The 20692-nt window shown below is 35.0% G+C and overlaps 1 protein-coding gene across 2 annotated transcripts in view; it reads right to left on the bottom strand.

The window, feature by feature from the left end:
• Positions 1-20692, bottom strand: part of CRLF1 (cytokine receptor like factor 1) — a 205442-nt gene that overhangs the window by 15143 nt on the left and 169607 nt on the right. The window contains exon 7 of one of the 2 annotated variants that reach the window (XM_053702969.1): positions 10464-10646. In XM_053702969.1, the coding sequence (XP_053558944.1) occupies positions 10464-10646 (183 nt within the window). The remainder of the gene's footprint in view (positions 1-10463; positions 10647-20692) is intronic. The other variant, XM_053702968.1, reaches the window with a different exon arrangement.

Below are 20692 nucleotides of genomic sequence, written 5' to 3'. Positions count from 1 at the left end.
AACAACAATATGTTATGTCATTTAGGCAAATAGTTATATGTCATAATACAGATTATACGTTAAGATAGTTTTATAAAAAAAATAATCCTATTGTGTACCTAGTACCAGCAGGAAGATAGTACTGTAATCAGAAAGGTAATAGTTGTTTTAATTAAATATAGACTATTGTTTGCATTTTACACACACACACACACAAAATCAAATACACAAGCAGAGAAGATTGTGTCTTACAGACAAGGAAAATAGTCATTTTTTATCTTTTTTTTTTTTATTTTTTTTAATCTTAATTAAAAAGTTTGGATTTAAGAATTATCTTGGATTTTGGGATATGTACAGATATCTCTTAAAATCATTATAGCATTACACATAATTATGTGTAAAAAAAATTATGTGTTATCCTTGTTGTTTGGTTTACAACTTTGTTCGTCTACAAGGACACTCAGGTATTGTCCTGATACAATTAAGAAGGGACCAGTAGTTTTGTATATTGATGCTAACAAAAGGTTTGTAGCTGTGAGCACTTTCAAATAAACATTATGGGGTAGATTTAACAAGGGCTGAATGGTCTAAAGACCACTGCTCCTTAACTGGTCTGCCTGCTGTGAGGCTGTGGCCTTCAATCTGCTTGATCCTATACAATCGAGCTGATTGACACCCCCTGCTAGCAGCCAATTGGCCATGAATCTGCAGGGGGCGGCACTGCACAAGCAGGCGGACCAGTTATGGAGCAGCAATCTTTAAACCCCTGCTTCATAACTTCTGTTTCTGGCAGGGGCATCAAGCTCTATACGGAACTTGATAAATCGGCCCCTGAGACTTAAAGGGAAATAAATTAACAAAATGAAAATACTCTGTTATGTTAAAGCACTTTGTTATTGCACTATTGCCTGCAAATGGACTAAACACATAGTTAAAGTCAGCTCCAGAGCAGCAATGTATTACTGGGAGCAAGCTGAAGTCATCCAGTGCTACCCAACAGTATGCCAGTGCTGTACAGTCCCAGCATACTATAAACCTTTTATATCGCTTTTACTTTCAATTGAGAAAATACTCAATTCATATGCTGTGCTAAATATCTGATGCACGTATGATAGCTACCTTATATTTGAGTAAAACTAGTACATTAGTTATATAATTACAGAGCTAGAGAGTGTTTTTCACTGGTCAGTTGAGTTAATAATAAATCTATGCTACTATTTTGTTAAATAAACGTCCTACACCACCCTTAAAGGGACACTATACTGTAAAACATATTTGTCCTTAATGTGTTTCCAATGTCTTGTTATAAAACCTGAGAATTAAAAGTATGGGATATTGTTCCTTTAGGTTCATATTGGTATATGAAATAGATAGTTTTGTTTGTTAGAGCCACAACTATTTAAATACGCTGAGCTTGGGAAAAAAAGTAAATAAAAAAGACCCCATTATATTATCTTTCTCTTTAAACACAAGAATCATAATCATTATCTTAACTCCTCCTATATACACAAATGACAATACTTATCGAGAGAAATTTAAATTTAACATTTTAGTACCTGTCTCTCCCACCCCACTTAGAGTACAGCCACTGAATCTTGTTTACACAGATTTTCTATAGAGAATATAGCAACTTTCATATTGTTTGCTGTAGGTGGAGGGTTTCAACAAGCAACATCAGCTATTTCAAATGAAAAAATAAAAATATAGGAGCTAGTTGGAAACAATTACACACCAGCAGATAAATGGGATCTTTAAGTACTAATTCCAAGGGAGAAAGTGTTACAGTACAATGTCTCTTTAAAAAAGGATTCCATGGACACAGGAAGCCTCATTTTTTTATTTTTTCAAATAATTTTTGTCATCATTTTTGGATTGCTCTACTTGTTTATTAAAGTTTCCAGTTTATTTAATTATCCTTTTGATAATGAATGGGATTAGCATAACGGCTTTCTACGAACATGTATACAACAATATATGAATAGATAAGCTCTCTTAACACTATTGAAAATTAAGCCATGAAAGTGGTTATTTATACGTGTTGACTTGTAATGACATTTCACTTATTTCAGTAAAATATGTTTAAATATCAATTAAAGTGATGGTAAACCCAGACGTATAACAAACTCTAGGATTTACCATCACTAAAAATAAACATTAGTTTCTGTCATCGTTTCATAAAAAATTGTGTTAAATTCACTTTATAAGGAAAGTATATCTCTTAATCAGCTCCTCCGGCTGCCCACGGCACAGCGCTCTTCTCCAATGGGGTGAAGTTTCCACCTCTAGACCAATAGCCGTGCTAGGATGACAGTTGACAGGCACGGCTATTGGTTTAGAGGTGGAAACGTCATCTCATTGAAGAAAGAGCTGTGCCGTGCGCAGTCAGAGGCGCTGATTTAGCGATATACTTTCCTTACAGATAGAGTGAGTTTAACAGCGTTTTTTTTTTTTATGAAACGATGACAGAAATTAATGTTTATCTTTAGTGATGGTAAATTCTAACGTTTGTTATACGCTTGGGTTTACAATCACTTTAAAGGGACAGTAAAGCCAACATTTTTCTTTTATGACTCAGACAGAGCATGCAATTTTAAACAACTTTCAATTTACTTTTATTATATAATTCACTTTTTTGTATCTATATGTGCGTACGCTGCTGAAAACCAGTAAGAACTTTTACTAGAAGCATCTTTGCTAATGGAAGAATATTGAAAAAATGCTTCTATTTAAAACTGAAATGCATATTTTAATTTTGTCCTTTCTATCCCCTTTAAATGGGATTTTATTTTTAAAGAAGAGAACAGTAAAGTAACTCTAGATCTCTTATTGGCCTGTATTCAGACATTGTAAATTCAGATGTTGCACTTGCAATATTTATCAATGATGTCTATCTGAGGATGTGCTAACAGATTCAATTACTTGTGTATTGTCAGAATTGGAATATTAACACAAAACAAATTGTAGAGTAGATTAATTAATTGTGTATGTCAAATAGGAGTTATAGTAAATAGTTAAAATAAATACAAATTAAACTGCAGCAAATATTAAATGTTAATTTTTATTCATGGGAAGGGCCTTACTTAAATGGACATTAAACACTTTGAGATATTAATATAAAATGATAAATCATATATATAAACAAAACTCTGCAATATACTTTCATTGTTTATTTTGTCCCCTTTTCCTGTAATTCCATTCTGAAATTGTGAGCTTTTCAGTTTCTGTTAGAAATGGAAGTGCAGAACACTGTTATATTCCACACAACCATTGGCTGCACACTCTAGTGACCTTTTTATAACTGTCCATAATTGGCCACAGCAGAGAAGGTAACCTAAGTTACAACATGGCAGCTTCCATTGTTTTCTAGACACTAAAACGTTACACTTATTTTGTCAATATTTTAACAATTAATGAAACTTTAAAAATTACATCTACATGTTATTCTCAGACTATTCTTTTCTTTGAATGCATCATTTTATCTAGCATTTATTTAGAGCCAGATTGCAGTGGAGCGCTAAATATCGCTTGCATGCAAGCAATATTAGGGATCCACTTTGTAATACCAGCACACGATAATGTGCGCTGGTATTACAAGTTAATCGCCATGCGAACACAAGCTTGCGTTCGCATTGCTAGAAAGAATTGCGCTTACGAAAGCGTGCTTTTATAGGCTCCTATGGGAGCCTCATTTTGAAGCTGTCTGCGCAGCGATGGGCAGAAATTTTAAATATATATGTATATATATTTATATATATATTTATGTGTTTATATGTGCATATACACATATTAACATATGAATATATATGTATATAATCATATACATATATATTAACATTGCGGTCTATGTGAACACAAAGTTCCCCATAGACCGCAATGTAGAGGCACTCTTCAGTGCCATTTTTTTTCTAACAGCCCACACCCACTATCTTTATAGCCCCAAAACTGCATAGTGCAGTTTTGTTTTGTTTAAAAAAATGCTACTTTTTTTCTTTAATAAAAAACTACAATGCCCTCTATTTTGTGGGCATTTGGAGCACTTTGAGAAAATTAACCAGAGAGATCGCGGTAGCAATAACCAGCCATTTGTAATGGCTGGTTAATTATTGCGCTCCTGCAAACAGGCAAATTTGCACTTTTGCGGGAGCGCAATAATTTAGCGCTCCACTTGTAATCTAGCCCTTAGTATTTAATGTCCCTTTAATTAGTTCATTATCATTCTCATCGACGTAGTACTGCAAAACATGTTGCTGCTTTATAGATGATTACAGATAATAATAAATAATACTTTTATAAACTATGTTGGATTTATATTTATTCATTTATTTTAATAAATACAAATATCAGCTCTACTAAACCTCCTATTTACAGTTCTGTATATTACAAAAAAAACCTCCAGAAACAGCGGTCAAATTGTGTTTCTTTAAATTCTTTACAAAGCTATGTTGGTTTTTTTTTTTTGCCAACGACGTGTGATGGCACCTTTAAACTCTGAAAAGAGAATTATATAAATACAGCTTATTGTGCAACTGCTTAACATCCCTGTAACACAACGCTTTATGGTCTTATAAAAGCACATATATTATGGGGTATTCATCTCAGAGAGGGCCTTGTGTGTTTATAGGCAGCAATTAGGACATGGTATGTATCAGAAATCTGAAAGGAAAATACACAAGACATTTTTAAAAGGTGAAATAGCTCTCCCACAACCATAAACGGCACTTCTCGCCAGCAATAATTCAACGAATTTGGCATAACATCTGGTTCCCACAGCAACAAACAAAGGTATAGGAATCAGTTTTGTAAATATGACATTATCCTTCAAGTCATAAAACTATATAAACTATATAGACTTTTAGCTTTTATTTCGACGTACTGTCCCAAAAGGGTTTCTAAAACCTCGCAGTTCATAGTAACTTAGTAGTTCAATTTAGAAGTCATTTCAAAAACGACCAGTAACAACTGTTCTCATGGATCTGAAAATATGAATTGATAATCATTTAATTTTTTTATATTGTGTTTTAAAATGTCATTAATAGTTTGTAGCAAAGTCATGCTGTGTGGAAACATTTCAAGGTTACTGATAGTAAAAGGCCAAAGTGAAATATTCTGACACTAAAAACCTAAAGGAACATGAATGTGCAAAATGAAAATGATCTGTTAGAGCATTTTAATATTCCACAGCTGTTTGCATATACCTATGTGTTTAACTCCTCCAAAGGGCCTAAGACAATAGTTAAAGGGGCATGAAACACAGCATTTTTCCTTTGTTATTCAGACGGAGCATACAATTTGAAAAAAAAAAGTTTCCAATTTATTTCTACTATCAAATTTGCTTTGTTTTAATGATATTCTTTGTTGAAGCGATACCTAGGTACCTAGTAGGTAGCGTGCACATGTCTGGAGCACGAAAGGGCAGGAAAGTGTGCTGCCATCTAGTGCTTTAGTAAATGGATAACATTCTTGCAAATCTGCTGCCATGCACCTTGACACATGCACACTCCTGAGCTTACGTTCCTGCTTTTCTACAAAGGATACTAAGGGGATAAAGAAAATTTGATAATAGAAGTAAATTGGAAATCTGTGTGGGAAAATGTGGGGTTTTATGTCCCTTTAATATCAGCTCCAAACAACTAATGCACTACTGGGACCTAACTGAAGTAATCTGATGAGCCAATTATAAGAGGCATATGTGAGTAGCCAGTGCCACCAATCACCAGCTAACTCTCAATTGTACATTGCTGCTCCAAAGTCAACCTACGTATGTCTTTTTAGCAAAGAAAAACAAGAGCAATTTGATTTTAGAAGTAAACGGAAAATTCTCTTAAAACAACTCAATCTGTCTGAATAATGAATTATTTATAGTGACGTATATCTTTAAATTCATCTAATTATGATTTCTTTATTTAATTAGAAAAATAATATACAGTTGTGATTAGCCAAAATCGTACAGTTACTGAGGTTGATTCTGGAGCACGTGTCTTGAGCACTATATGTAAAGATGTGTATAAAAATGTTACAATGTTCAACATACGTGCACGCTCACACCTCAAGAGCAATCTCATGGAAAGCAGCTACTATATTTCAGCATAAGATATCATGAGGAGATTATCGAAGCAATTTCAAGCAAAATTTGATTTTCCTTTTTGCCTCTCTAGGGAGTGAAGGACAATAAAACAAGAAATGTTCAGTGTCTATGTATGTGTTTGCATGTGTATAAGTGCTCACATACACACATATACACACACCCTGTGTATATATACTGTATACATACATATATACCTTTGAACCCTTCCCAGTCCAACACCTGATCATATAATATATCCTTTAAAATCAATGTTTAAACACTTTTATTAATATTACATATTAAATATAAAATATATGAAGCTAGAAACCATGATCTATTTTTACTCGCCAACATGTATATGGTTTATTTTCTCCACAATATACCTACACATTCTTTAAATCCATTGTGTGGTGGGGGGTGAATTTTTTTTTTTTTTTTACTATATATCACACATAAGTATTAAAAGTCTTTTGAAAACTTTGGGGGTGTCAGAGGGGCTCTTTATAGCATAGTGATTGCCAATTTAGACAATGTCCTATAACAAGACTTAGGGGGCGATTTATCAAGCTGAGGCGAACAGGGGCACACATGCGTGCCCCTGTCCGCAGCAGCTCGCCTCTGGTGGGCTGTATTCCCCTGGTGGAATTCAACATTGCACACGAGCGCTATTTTGCACTTGCGTGCAATCCCACCCCTTGTCTGTGAACAGCCAATGATACGTGGGCAGGAGCTGTCAATCTCCCCGGTTGGACTAGACCACGGAGTTTGAATTTCGCCACTTTAGAGGTGGTGAAAGATTAGGGAAGCAGCAGTCTAATGACCGCTGCTTGTTAAATACGGCATGCAGGTTCTCTTGTAAGAACCTGCAGCCATAGTGGGTCGAAAGGCTTGCGAAGCCTTTGATAAATCGTCCACTTAAAGGGTCATTAAAGTCATTTTTATCTATGCACCAGAAATGAATCACTACATTGCTATAGATTTGCATACAAAAGTAATGGTTAAAATGTAAATTTTGTTAGCAACATTTGTATTGTACTGAATTCTTGGAGATACCCCTTGCTGTGGTAAAATTATAGGCAGATCCTGAACTGATCAAGTTAATTACTACGCAGCAGGTAGAAAGGCCACGGTTTTCTATTCCATGGATTGCACTTCAGTCTCACTTGGGGAGTGGAAAACTAAAATTTCAAAACTTTAAATTAAAAGAAAAACAGGAAAAATAATTCATGAAAGTATATTGCAATGCTTTTTCCCCACTATGGGCAATTGCAAATTGTATGGGGAAGTCCTTTTAAATCATACTGTAAAATACTTGAAATGTATGTATACATGTAGCCTTGCAAAAGTTTGCAGATGAAACAATGTGCAACATTTTGTTGCATAAGAATATTAGTTTACAATGTTGCCACAGCAACAATCAAAGGGATTTTGATTAGGTTTCAGCTTTAAATTTAATCCCATGCCATTGCTTTGACATGTTTAAAGGGACAGTCTAGTTAAAATTAAACTTTCATGATTCAGATATGTAATTTTAAACAACTTTCCAATTTACTTTTATCATCAAATTTGCTTTGTACTCTTGGCATTCTTTTTTGAAGGCTAAACCATAGGCGGATTTTTAAACCATTGAAGGCCGCCACTTATCCCAGTGCATGTTATTAACTTTTCATAGCTAGACAACGCTAATTCATGTGTGCCATATAGATAACATTATGGTTATGAATAACTCAGCACAAATTAGTTGAATGCAAGTTTGCAAAAGGAACTGAGATAAGGGGGCAGTCTGCAGAGGTTTTATACAAGGTAAGCACAGAGGTAAAAAGTGTATTAATATAACAATGTTGGTTATGCAAAACTGGGGAATGGATAATAAAGGGATTATCTATATTTTTAAACAATAACAAATGTGAAGTAGACTGTCTCTTTAACTATATTAAAAATATATTGGCATTTTAACTATATCCCAACTGTCTCAGAATGTTTGGTTGAGCTTTTATGTTAAGTGCTATTTTCCCAGCAAAATGTCAATAATAAAATCAATAATAGTATCATATTATTGGCTATATAATGACTAATATCCTAGCCTATAAATGCACATGATCCTAACCAAGAAATGACTGCCAATCATTCATCACTTTGTTCAGTGTGGGACATCTAGGCTTAAATACCTCAAAAAACCCAAATGGCTTTTATCCAATGAAGATCGTAAGTGGACATTTAATGCCACATTTACTGCAGTGGGAAACATATTACAAATGAGTGAAACTTCTGCTGCTTATATTTCCTAAAATAACACATGGGCCAGAGTGATCCAACCCTGAATCAAACATTCTAACTGCAATGAATGTAGCCCTTTATGCTAAATTTGGCCGCCATTCCAATTAATCCAATTTACTGTGTGAAGGGTTTTTAAATTCAAAGCCATTCCAATCCATCTGAAAACTCTGCAAAAACTCACTTACCAAGCTTTTCATTTGTATATATGACACAGTAACAGCCTTGAAGCATATATATTTATGCAAGCCGCTTTTCACTTGATATCTGGACTTAAGTGAAATCGGTGTTTAAAATAGATATTAGAAGTAAAAAGGTGAGGTACCTTACACAGTATCATCTTTTCATCTGTTTCAGTAAGAAACACTGGCAGTTCAGGTTTCCTGTGTGCAACTAGGCTATAAAGTGGGCTACTTTGTGTCACTGCACTCACAGTGAAGACTTTTTTTTTTTTCCAAACTTTTCATGTTGGTGGCACGTTTTAGACCTACATCATTTTGCGACACAGTAATTCAGTTGTACTAGCAAACAGGAGGTTAAACTAACTTGTTTTAAGAGATACGAACACATACATAAATTAAATAATAACTAAATGTATTTACAAGTAACAGTAGGTATGTGCAAGAATTAAAAAAAAAAGTTTAATAACACCAATAGCTACTTACTATTTTAATGGGATGTATGAGGTTATGGGATGAACATAGTTTCTGAATATTTGGTGTAATATTAGGTAAAGACACTCACATTTCATCATCAAGCATTTTTAAGCTTCCACTTCCTATCCATATATCAAGAGCAGGAGCAGCAATGCACTACTGGGAGCTAGCTGCAAAAAAAAAAAAAACTTTGACTTCTGACTTCAGCTCAGCATTTATGCTGCTGCCCTCTGAGCTCTGCGAGTCCGACTGACTATTGCCCGCGCTGCAAACACACTGCTGTCCCACTCACTGACTACACATGCAGATTGAGGAGACTACACGTACAGTCAGAAGCCAATGTGCCGCCAAAGCCACCAATGGGAATAGTTTCAGTTTCCGTTAAGCTGCGCCAATAGATTAAGATGATCTGTGACCCACTAGGTATCAATCACATGTCAACCACGTGATATGCATAGCAGGCAGGCGGAAAGTCAGAACTCGGAAACCCAAAACATTTTTTTAAAAGAAATAATAAAAAAAAAAATTGTGCTGAAGCAGGGACACACCTACACACTGCCGCCGACACACTAATGTGTCACAACACACAGTTTGGAAAGCACTGCCCCACACCAACTTTACTGTGTAGCCAGCAGAAACCTATCATGTGCTTATGGTATCCTTCAATACCTGCTATGCTTAGAAGCTGCCTAGAGCAGTATTGCACTGACATAAGGGATCTCTGTTTAAAACAGATATTTGAAGAGAAAATATTAGGCCTTGTAGAGCTCATTTGTATATTCTTACCCAGAATTCTCTGCTTTACTGTGCAAAAAATGTGTAGATACGCTATACAACAATCTATTGTGCAGATTCCTTTCATCTTTTAATTCACTGTAACCTATTTAGAAACTATCTGAACTTTCCATATTCTGCAGCTTCCCTTTTACAATCCATTTTTCCAAAATATGGCTGTTAAAAATCCCCCCCCCCCCCAATGTTTTTAGCAAATTAATAAATATGATCTTTTTTTTGGTTTTAAAAAAAAAGTTGATGAAATATACTAATCTTTGAGCCTTGGACTTACATTAAATACAATCATCAGAATTTTAATTTATGATTGCAATTAGGTCATCATCAATATTGAATTAATTATCTGCCTTGCTAAACATTCATTTTGGCTGCATATCCTTTGCTTCTGTGAATGTCAGTCAAATTATTACAAAAAAAGATTGTAAGATTAACTTTTCTTATAATTACTCTTTTTTTAACTAGGCTTTACTCTTATATAATTTACTTATTCAAGCGGTTGACTTCACCAAACTTTACTTTACCTCTTCTAATGGATTGGAACGGTATTGAAGAGGAAGCTGCAATTCACCAGAGCAGCCATACAATGGTTTTTGAGGGATTGGAATGAAGGCCTACACCTTAGAGATACTGATGGACACCTATTTAGCTTTAGTACAAATAACTAATATAAAGGAAGAGAATAATAAAGAGTGCCTTACCTACCTGGTTCCGTGTTTTGTGTGATTTCTGCAGCCAGACCCTCCATTGGTCATACAACTTAATGCTGAGATTGGAGCAGCCATAGGCGTGTTTCTTGACCCATCCAAAGAACTGTTTCAGCTCCCTTCGTAATGTAGAGTTTTGCTCACCACTCTTCGGGTCACATACTCCTGTGATCCTCTCTGTATAACACATAAGACAAATACAGTCTTTACAAAATAGGTACTATTATATTGTTCCAAGAATATGTTTTATAAAAGTTTTCAAAAGCAGAAACTGCAGAGAAACGTTAAAGGATTGTGGTTCCTCATGAGCAGCAGAGGAATGTCTGTTTTCAAAGAACAAAAAATGTGATCATTTTTTAAATACTTTTTAAATTGCTCACTTTTAAATTCATCAAAGAAAAATAAATAACCTTAATTTTCCTTTAAAGAGACATTGTAGTGTAACATTTTCTCATTGCTCTGTAAAAAAAAATCCCCTTTAATGTGCTCTCAATAATCCATATTACCTTCTGGGTTGTATTAAATTATTTTCAAATAGTTCCTTTACCTATAGTTTTTTATTTGCTTATTGAAACCACAACCTAAATTTCAGGCAGCAGCAGCAGAAACCAATATCCTAGTAGGGGGGGAACAGAAGATAGAGAAAGCCCAGCCCATTTATGTCATTTTTCTATTTCTTACCATAGCCAGCTAAAGGGACAGTCAACTCAAAATGTTTCATTGTTTAAAAAAGATAGATAATTCCTTTATTACCTATTCTTCTGACAGCCCCCTGATCACATGACATTTTATGTATTATCTATTGACTTGCATTTAAGCCAGTTAGTGCTGTATTGTACACAACCCACGGGCGTGAGCACAATGTCATCTATATGGGTCACATAAACTCCCCTGTTGTGAAAAGCAAATAAAAAAAGCATGTGATCAAGGGGCTGTCTTTAGTGTCTTAGAAACAGACAGAAATGCATAGATTTAAATGTTATAAAGTATGTTAATATAACAATGATGGTTGTGCAAAGCTGAGGAATGGGTAGTAAAGGGTTATCTCTCTTTTTTAAACAATAACAATTTTTGTGTTGACTGTCCCTTAAGGCAACGTTTACAATGTTGCCAATTCTCTTTCAACAAAGTCAATAGTCTTTAATCTGACTGTCAAAATATTTAACACATATCAACTCCTTACAAACCTGTCAGATTTTCATTTTGCACTTGCCAAACTACTAATGTGAAAAGCTTATTTTTTTACCCCCTGTTCACACTGAGCTCATTAAAAGCTTTTGGCTTGTCTTATGCGGCCTTTACTACTAATAGTTAAAAATGTGAAATCATGTATAACACACACATATTCAATAATCAAAAACGTACATATAAATATGATAATTTAGTATACTAAATATATATTAAAGAAATAATTTATAATTATATAAATGTATTGCTTAAGAGTATGAAACAGAATATATTAAATAAATATGTCTGCAATAAATTACATTTATTAGCTGAGTACATATTAAAATATATATGTGCATGTGTATTGCTGCTGAGTTGATCACAGGTGAAGGATGGTTACACCATCTTGTTAGACTTGCTAAGCAAAATACTCTGAGCAGCTAGTTTTCCTTTAAAATAATTACAAAGTTGCTGGATATAAAACAAAAATATGAATAGGGTTTTGCTTAATACATTAAAAATATTTAGTGCAGTTGTGAAATTAAATTAGGAAGAATTTAAACTGAGTATAAGGGGCCGGTTTACTAATGTGCGGGCGGACATCGATAAATGTTGACAGCATATGCTGTTGGCATTTATCATTGCACAAGCATTTCTAGTGAAATGCTTGTGCAATGCCGCACCCTGCATATTCGCGGCCAATCGGCCGCAAGCAGGAAGTGTCAATCAACCCAATCGTATCTGATCGGGCTGACTGCTGTGCACTGCCTCAGAGGTGGCGGATGAGTTAAGGAGCAGCGGTCTTAAGACCGTTGCTTCTTAACTCCAGTTTACGGCGAGCCTGAAGGCTCGCGCGGAAACAGGTGCATTCAGGGAATAATAAATCGGCCCCTATGAATGGAAGTGATACCACCACTCCAGATAAATAATTACTGCTTTATGATTTAAAATTAACACTACCATTTGGTCATACTTCATCTATGTAACTTTGTTTGAATCTCTTAAATTTACATCTTATTAGTGTTATCTCTGGAACAAAAACAGCACAAGTTATATTAGCTTGATTAGTCTATGGGGCAGATTTATCAAGCCCTGTAGGCATATGTTTCCGCGCGAGCCTTCTGGCTTACCTGAAACAGGAGTTAAGAAGAAGAGGTCTTAAGACCGCTGCTCCATAACTCGTCTGCCACCTCTGAGGTGCCGGACAGCAGTCAGCTTGATCGGATATGATCGGGTTGATTGACACCCCCTGCTAGCGACCGATTGGCCACGAATGTGCAGGGGGCGGCATTGCACAAGCATTTATCGATGTGCATACAGCGGATCATGTCCTCCTTGCACTATGATAAATCGGCCCCTATATGTTGACTTTTTCTTGTACTCAGTTGATACAGGGCTAGATTATAAGTGGAGCGCTAACTGCGCTAGATTAAGCTTTTTGCTGTCATTTTGTTGCGATCATATTATTAGTTAAATGTAAACTGTTTTGCTTGCACTCTAACCTAACGAGCGCAAAAACCCGAACTTTGAATATTGTGTGCCCTATAATGTATTCCCCCATAAAAGTCTCCCCAGAAAAAAACCTAACACCCTACTCTCGTGCAAACCCGATGCATAGTCTCATGTGCTCTAACCATACATTAAAATATGAGTTTTTCACATTCTAATGTTCTTCACATACAAGAATATCTTCTATTTATTCATAAATAAATATTTCTACATATATCTGATGTTTTTTTTGGTACAATATATATATATATATATATATATATATATATATACTGTATATGTATATATATATATATATATATATATATATTTAAAAGTACTATGCAGAACTTCAGAATGTGAAATATTTACACTAAATACATAGTTAAACCCTTAATTATATATGAATATTGCATAAATATGCTTTTACATGTTTTCAACTACTTAACTTCAAAGGGCTCCAGTGCACATATATATATATATATATATATATATATATATATATATCTTATGCGTGTACATACGTATTTATGTGTTTATATGTGTATATATATATATATATATATCTGTAAATACATATATACACATATAAATACATAAATACATAAGTACACATATATACAGTACATATATTCTACATACAAAAACAAACTAGAAAGTTCGTTGTAGATGCGCTCCCAGTTGGGGAATACTCAAACCCAGTACAGTATATATCGTCTTTTAGAATGATACTACATAAACAATCCATCCCAAAACAAAGGTGGGGGGTCGTCTGGCAGCCTAGTTTCCGAAAAGACCGTGGCGTCACATCCACAGATGATATCTAGACAGGAAAGAAGAAAAAGGCGCCCATATGGTGTAGTATTTCTGTAAATTCCGTGTGAAATCTGTGATAAAAAATGGTACTCACAAGTCACCTAGCACTACCAAAGTGCTATATGCGCATTCTGGACCTTACAGCCGTCCAGTAAGCTCACTCCTCGATATGTTTAGAGTGTTAAGCGTATGTCCTCCGTGTAAATTCTCTTGTACTGGGATTCAACTACAAAAGTGCTTGATTACTAATCTCAATGTGGTGTTAAAGGAATGATCACATAGGTGCACCCAAGAACCAAAACCCCGTGCAACAAGATTCAAGGAACAAGGGATATAATTAAAATTGTAAGTTTTTAAATACATGTGCTTTTACAATTATATCTCGGTTGTGTGGATTGTTATATGATAATTTGGTTGCTTATATCCCTTGTTCCTCCGTGTAAATCATCTTGTACTTGGATTCAACTACAACAATGCTTGATTACTAATCTCAATGTGGTGTTAAAGGAATTATCACATAGGTGCACCCAATAACCAAAAACCCGTGCAACAAGCCTTTATAACATTTTTATTAGATGGTGTTATTATGAGTGTAACTGGACTTTTTAATGTATTTTTGATGAGTTTTGTGCAACTTTTTAGATTTGCAAAACAGTAAACCAGAGCTCTGAAGTCACAATAATAATTCTAGCGTAAATTGCAATTGCGCTGAAGTGATCGCATTTACTTTCAACTCATAATACGAGTGATAAGCACAATGAGTGCAAACATCCGCGATAAACCCCTTATCGCCCGTGTGCAAATATTTGAGCTTCATTCGTAATCTGGCCCACAGTGTTTATTGTATTTTGAACATTTAATAAATATGAATAAACATTAAAAAAAATGAACACTACCAACATAAACTCCGCCTATTTGTTTAACCCTTGCAAACAGGCTGAACCCATAGGTAGTACATGGCTAAAGAGCCAATGAAAATCATCCCTCACATGCTGCCACCATCTATTGACTGTGTCACGAGCTGCAGTGCTTTGTGAATCAGTAGTGCTAACAAATTATATCACGTCCTTTCTACATCAGAATATGCCTTTGTGTAGAGGACTAATTGAGAGTTAATCATAAACAGTTAATAAAGAAGGCAAGTACAGATATTTTGTATTAAAATGATGTGGTTATAGAAGAATTTCATAGAGCATTATCTACTGAAATAAAAAAAAAATCCTGCAGCCAGAAAACTTTACAGAAGCTGTTATACAGAGTGAATGTTTATAAAGTAAGAGCAGGTGAAGAAGAGGAAAAGGGATTTTAGGAGGCATTACATTGAGAAATTCCTCAGTTTAAATGAATATTAAATGTATGATGTCTATATCTGGAAATGTCTATATTTTACTTTGCATCCATTAAATCCTTCTGGTCCCAGGTAGTATTAACCCCTCTCTCTAGAGAACTTAATCAGTTGTATGTTCATACTTTTATATGTATTGGAACAGAAAATGCCTCAGTTGCTTAAAAGAGCAAATGAACTCATTTTAATACACAGTCCTTTTTCAAGTGTTGCTGGGCAAGAAATAATAACTTTATAATAGTTTCAGCAACTTCATATGAGGCATAAACAATATAAAAATATATTTTTTAAATGACTTGCCCTGGGAGTTAGTATAGCTGTTTTCTTCAAATCCTGTTTATATCTAGGATTATAAAAACCGGAAAATAATAACATGGAGATCAGTTAATAAATAAGAAACAGAGGACTGTTGAAATCTGCTGGCACCAGATTAGGTATAAAAAAACAAGAGGTATTTCCCCACTGGGAAATAATATTCAAGAATTGGCTTTTTTGCAAGAACACCAGGTGTCTTAACATAGTTAAGACATTCTTGCTTAGGATAAGGAGCAGTCTGTAGAATATTATGTGCACAGCCAACTATCCAAAATCCTATCGGCTCCAAATATCATCAGCTTATTTGTCAGTAAGGAAGATAGCATATTGCCATAAGACTTTTGTGTCAATATTATTGTCATTGTGCATACAGCCAAATTGTAATCTAGCCCCTGATAAATGTTAGAAAATATAGAACAAGACAATGCTAAAATTAAACATCAGGTGCTGGTTCACTGTGAATAAAGGAAACTTTTTTTTGTAATATATTTCATTTTTCATTCCTTTAGAACATCACTATTAGAAAATATTTTAGCTGTGTGCCATTAGGAAATGGTTTCAAATACATTCCTCTCTATATACAGCACTATTTAGCAGATTAAGAAATAATGCAAATAAATATTATACAGATGCAAAGCATTTAGTATAGTGATGTCATGTAGGTCCATTTAGGAAAGCAGACAGCCAGTCTCCGAAATAAAAACAACTCAGAATAAATAGCTTTAACTATATACCATTCAAATTTGCCTTGTTAAAGGGACGTTATAGTCATAATTGAAATGCACAGGATTGTAATACCTTGCTATTAAAATACGTTTTGTGCAGTTTTGAAGTAACATACTGGGTGAGTTTGAAAAGGTTTGGAATGCATTGTTATTAATTATCACCTGACAAAAGTCAAATGCCACCCACCATTTGCCCTATTTGGATGAACCAATTTAGACGTGTTACTGGAGTAGCATTGGTTATAATGTGGTAGATTACAATCCTTTCAATTTAAAAAAACTTTCCAATATACTTCTGTTATATAATTTGCTTCATTCCTCTTGGTATCCTTTGTTGAAAAGCATATATAGGTAGGCTCAGGGCTGCTGCTGATTGGTGGTCGAACATATATATCTCTTATCATTGGTTCACCTGCTGAGCTAGCTCCTAGTAATGCATTGCTGATCTTTTAATAAAGGATTTCAAGAGAATGAAGCAAAAATTATAATATAAGTAAATTGGAATTTTTTTATATTGTATGCTCTGTCTGAATCATGAAAGAAAACATTTGGGATTCATGTCCCTTTATTGAGATACACAGTTCCCAAAGTAACTATTGCCTTTAAAATAATCCCTGGGTGGTCTAGCAATACTGACGGGACATCTTTTAGAAACTTGCCAGACCAGAAGACTCATATTACAGGAAAATAGAGCAACATAACAATAAAAGTATTTTGCAAACTTGTTTTATAATCAAACATTTTATATTACAATCTCAGATTGTATACTGGCCCTTTAAAATGAATCACTGTTTCAGTGATACATTTCAGTGTGCAGTGTCAGAGCTTATGTCCTTATGCCCCATGCACTTGCATTTAAACATATATTTGTGTCAAAGAACCAGTACTTTGCATTCATGTGCATTTCAATAATGATCAGAATGTCCCTTTAAATTCAGAAAGCACATTGCCCCCTAAATGTTTCTAGCAAGTGCTGATATTCTACTGAAACTGAAATGGGGTGCAGCATTTCAGCATATTTAAAACTTGCAGGTGTCAACCTAAACTGCTTTATCTTCTGCAATATTTACACAGTACAATGCAATATTCCAAATAAATGTCATATTCTGTTTCAATGGATTTGTTTCCATAGTCAAGTGCAACTTTTCCTCCTGCTTTACAACATGACCTCTTATTCTAAGATTTCTCTCTTAATTTTTTCCTCTTCTGTTATCCTATGTGTATATTTATTCAGTTTCAAATCATTTTTGATAAATACAGCTTTTGCTCAAACCAAAAATGTATAGAAATAGTAAAAAAAAGAAAAAGTATAGACATTCAAGTTCTGATTTATGTGATCATTTGAGGAATGCAAATACACACTTAAAAATTGCTAAATATGTCAATAATAATATTGTAAATGACAAAAAATTAAGTGAAAAATGTAAGAAAAATAAAGGTTTAGGGCAAGACGCCGTTTTTTAGCAGTTTTGGTATCACATATATACGGCACCACATATAAATGCGGCGCATGTATATTTCACACATCGCAATTTTTACTCCCATAAGCTAACATAGAACCGCGTCGCAATTCTGGATCATATATTCAGTGCAAGGATTTAAGTTGCGAAAATGGAGACATTTTACTCCATTTTCACCTCGCCACACATAGGCAGGCGCAGCAAGCCTTGCACGGAAAATGTGAGCACCGTAACTCCCGTAATGGCCTGAAAATATTAACTAACATCTAAAGCATGTGCAATATCTTTCTACCTGTCAACCGCCAACCCCCACCGCAATAACTAATAAAATATATTAACCCCTAATCCGCTATTAACCCACATCGCAATAAACCTAATAAAACTATTAACCCCTAATCTGCCATTAACTCACAATGCAATAAACCTAATAAAACTATTAACCCCTAATTCGCCATTAACCCAAAATGCAATAAACCTAATAAAACTATTAACCCCTAATCCGCCAAACCCATATAACACAATAATCCTAATAAATCTATTAACCCCTAATCTGCCAAACCCCCTCAACACAAATAACTAATTAAATTACTAAGCCCCTAAACCTAACACCCCCTAACTTAACCCCAATTACCTAAATTAAAAAATACTAAGTTACAATTAAAATAAAAAAGCTAACATTGCTTAAAAATAAAAAAAAGTCTAACATCACATAAAATAATAAACCAAATTATCAAAAATAAAAAAAATTAAACCTAATCCCTATGAAAATAAAAAAGCCCCCCCAAAATAAAAACACCCCCTTATCTAATACTAAACTACCAATAGCCCATAAAAGGGCCTTTTTTAGTACATTGCCCTAAGTTAAACAGCTCTTTTACCTTAACAAATACTAAGTCCCCCCTCTAACAGTAAAACCCACCACCCAACAAACCCCCCAAAATAAAAAAAAAATAGCACTAAAAAATCCTAAACTGCCCATTGCCCCTAAAGGGGCATTTGTGTGGGCATTGCCCTTAAAAGGACATTCAACTCTTTAATTGCCCTTAAAAAGGCATTCAGCTTTTTAAAGAGTGCCCAATAAAACCCTAATCTAAAAAAAACAAAAACAAAAAAAAACCTAAGTCTAACCCCCAAATAGGTACTCACCGTTCCTGAAGTCCAGCGGAGAAGGTCCTGTTCCAGGGGGTGAAGTCTTCTTCCAAGCGGCTGATATCTTCTTTCAAGCGGGGACCATTTCCTTCTTCATCCAGGACCAAGCCGATTCGGAGCGGAGATGAGCGCGGAGCAGGACCGTCGACCACGGAGCCATGGAGCGTGGAGGATCCTCTTCGTACGATCGCCACCATACACTGAATAGTGAATTCAAGGTACGCGTTTAAATATGGCTTCCCTTGCATTCCTATTGGCTGATTTGATTCTTCAAATTCAAGTCAGCCAATAGGATAAGAGCTACTGAAATCCTATTTGCTGATTTTAAGTACAGTTAGGATTTTTTATTTTAATTATAATTTAGTATTTTATTATTTTATGTAATGTGGGGTTAATTTAGTGGGTGTTAGGTTAGGGGGCTTAGTAATTAAATGAGTTATTTGCATTGTGGGGTTTTTGCGGATTAGGGCTTAATAGGTTAACTAGGGTACTTGCGTTGTGGGGGTTTGGCAGATTAGGGGTTAATAGTTTTATTAGGATTATTGTGTTGTGTGGTTTTGGCGGTTTAAGGGGTAATAGTTTTATTAGGATTATTGCGTTATGTGGGTTTGGCAGATTAGGGGTTAATAGATTTATAAGGTTTGTTGCGATGTGGATTAAAGGCGGATTATGGGTTAATAGTTTTAATAGGCATATTGCGTTGTGGGGGGTTGTCATTTAGGGGTTAATACATTTATTATTAGTTGCGATGTGGGGGGATTGCGGATATAGGGGTTTTACGTGTCGGGTTTATTTTTGGGAGGCGGGTAAGACTTTTACGGGAGATTTGATTTATTTTTTATTTTTTTCTTAGGTGCCGGCATTGCCGGCAGTTTCTAAAGTGCCGTAAATCACTGGCGACTCCAGAAATTTGTATTTACGCTCATTTCTGGACATCGCTAGTTTATCCGAATTACGGCACTTCCTGAAGTCCAGCGGAGAAGGTCCTGTTCCAGGCGGTGAAGTCTTCTTCCAAGCGGCTGACATCTTCTTTCAAGCAGGGACCATTTCCTTCTTCATTCAGGACCAAGCTGAATCGGAGCGGAGATGAGCGCGGAGCAGGACCATTGACCGCGGAGCCATGGAGTGTGGAGGATCCTCTTCGTACGATCGCCACCATACACTGAATAGTGAATTCAAGGTACGCATTTAAATATGGAGTCCCTTGCATTCCTATTGGCTGATTTGATTCTTCAGCCAATAGGATGAGAGCTACTGAAATCCTATTTGCTGATTTTAAGTACAGTTAGGATTTTTTTATTTTTTATTTTAATTATAATTTAGTATTTTATTATTTTATGTAATTTGGGGTTAATTTAGTGGGTGTTAGTTTAGGGGGCTTAGTAATTAAATGAGTTATTTGCATTGTGGGGTTTTTGCGGATTAGGGGTTAATAGGTTAACTAGGGTACTTGCCTTGTGGGGGTTTGGCAGATTAGAGGTTAATAGTTTTATTTGGATTATTGTGTTGTGTGGGTTTGGCGGTTTAAGGGGTAATAGTTTTATTAGGATTATTGCGTTATGTGGGTTTGGCGGATTAGGGGTTAATAGATTTATAAGGTTTGTTGCGATGTGGGTTAATGGCGAATTAGGGGTTAATAGTTTTAATAGGTACTTTGCAATGTGGGTTAATGGCGGATTAGGGTTAATACATTTATTAGGTAGTTTGCGATGTTAGGTTGGCGGATTTAGGGGTTAATACTTTTACTAGTTAGAACGC

Source organism: Bombina bombina, chromosome 2 (genome assembly GCF_027579735.1).
Source record: "Bombina bombina isolate aBomBom1 chromosome 2, aBomBom1.pri, whole genome shotgun sequence".
NCBI classification, from domain to species: Eukaryota; Metazoa; Chordata; class Amphibia; order Anura; family Bombinatoridae; genus Bombina; species Bombina bombina.
Note: the sequence above shows the minus strand (reverse complement) of the source record. Positions and strands in the feature narration are given on the sequence as shown.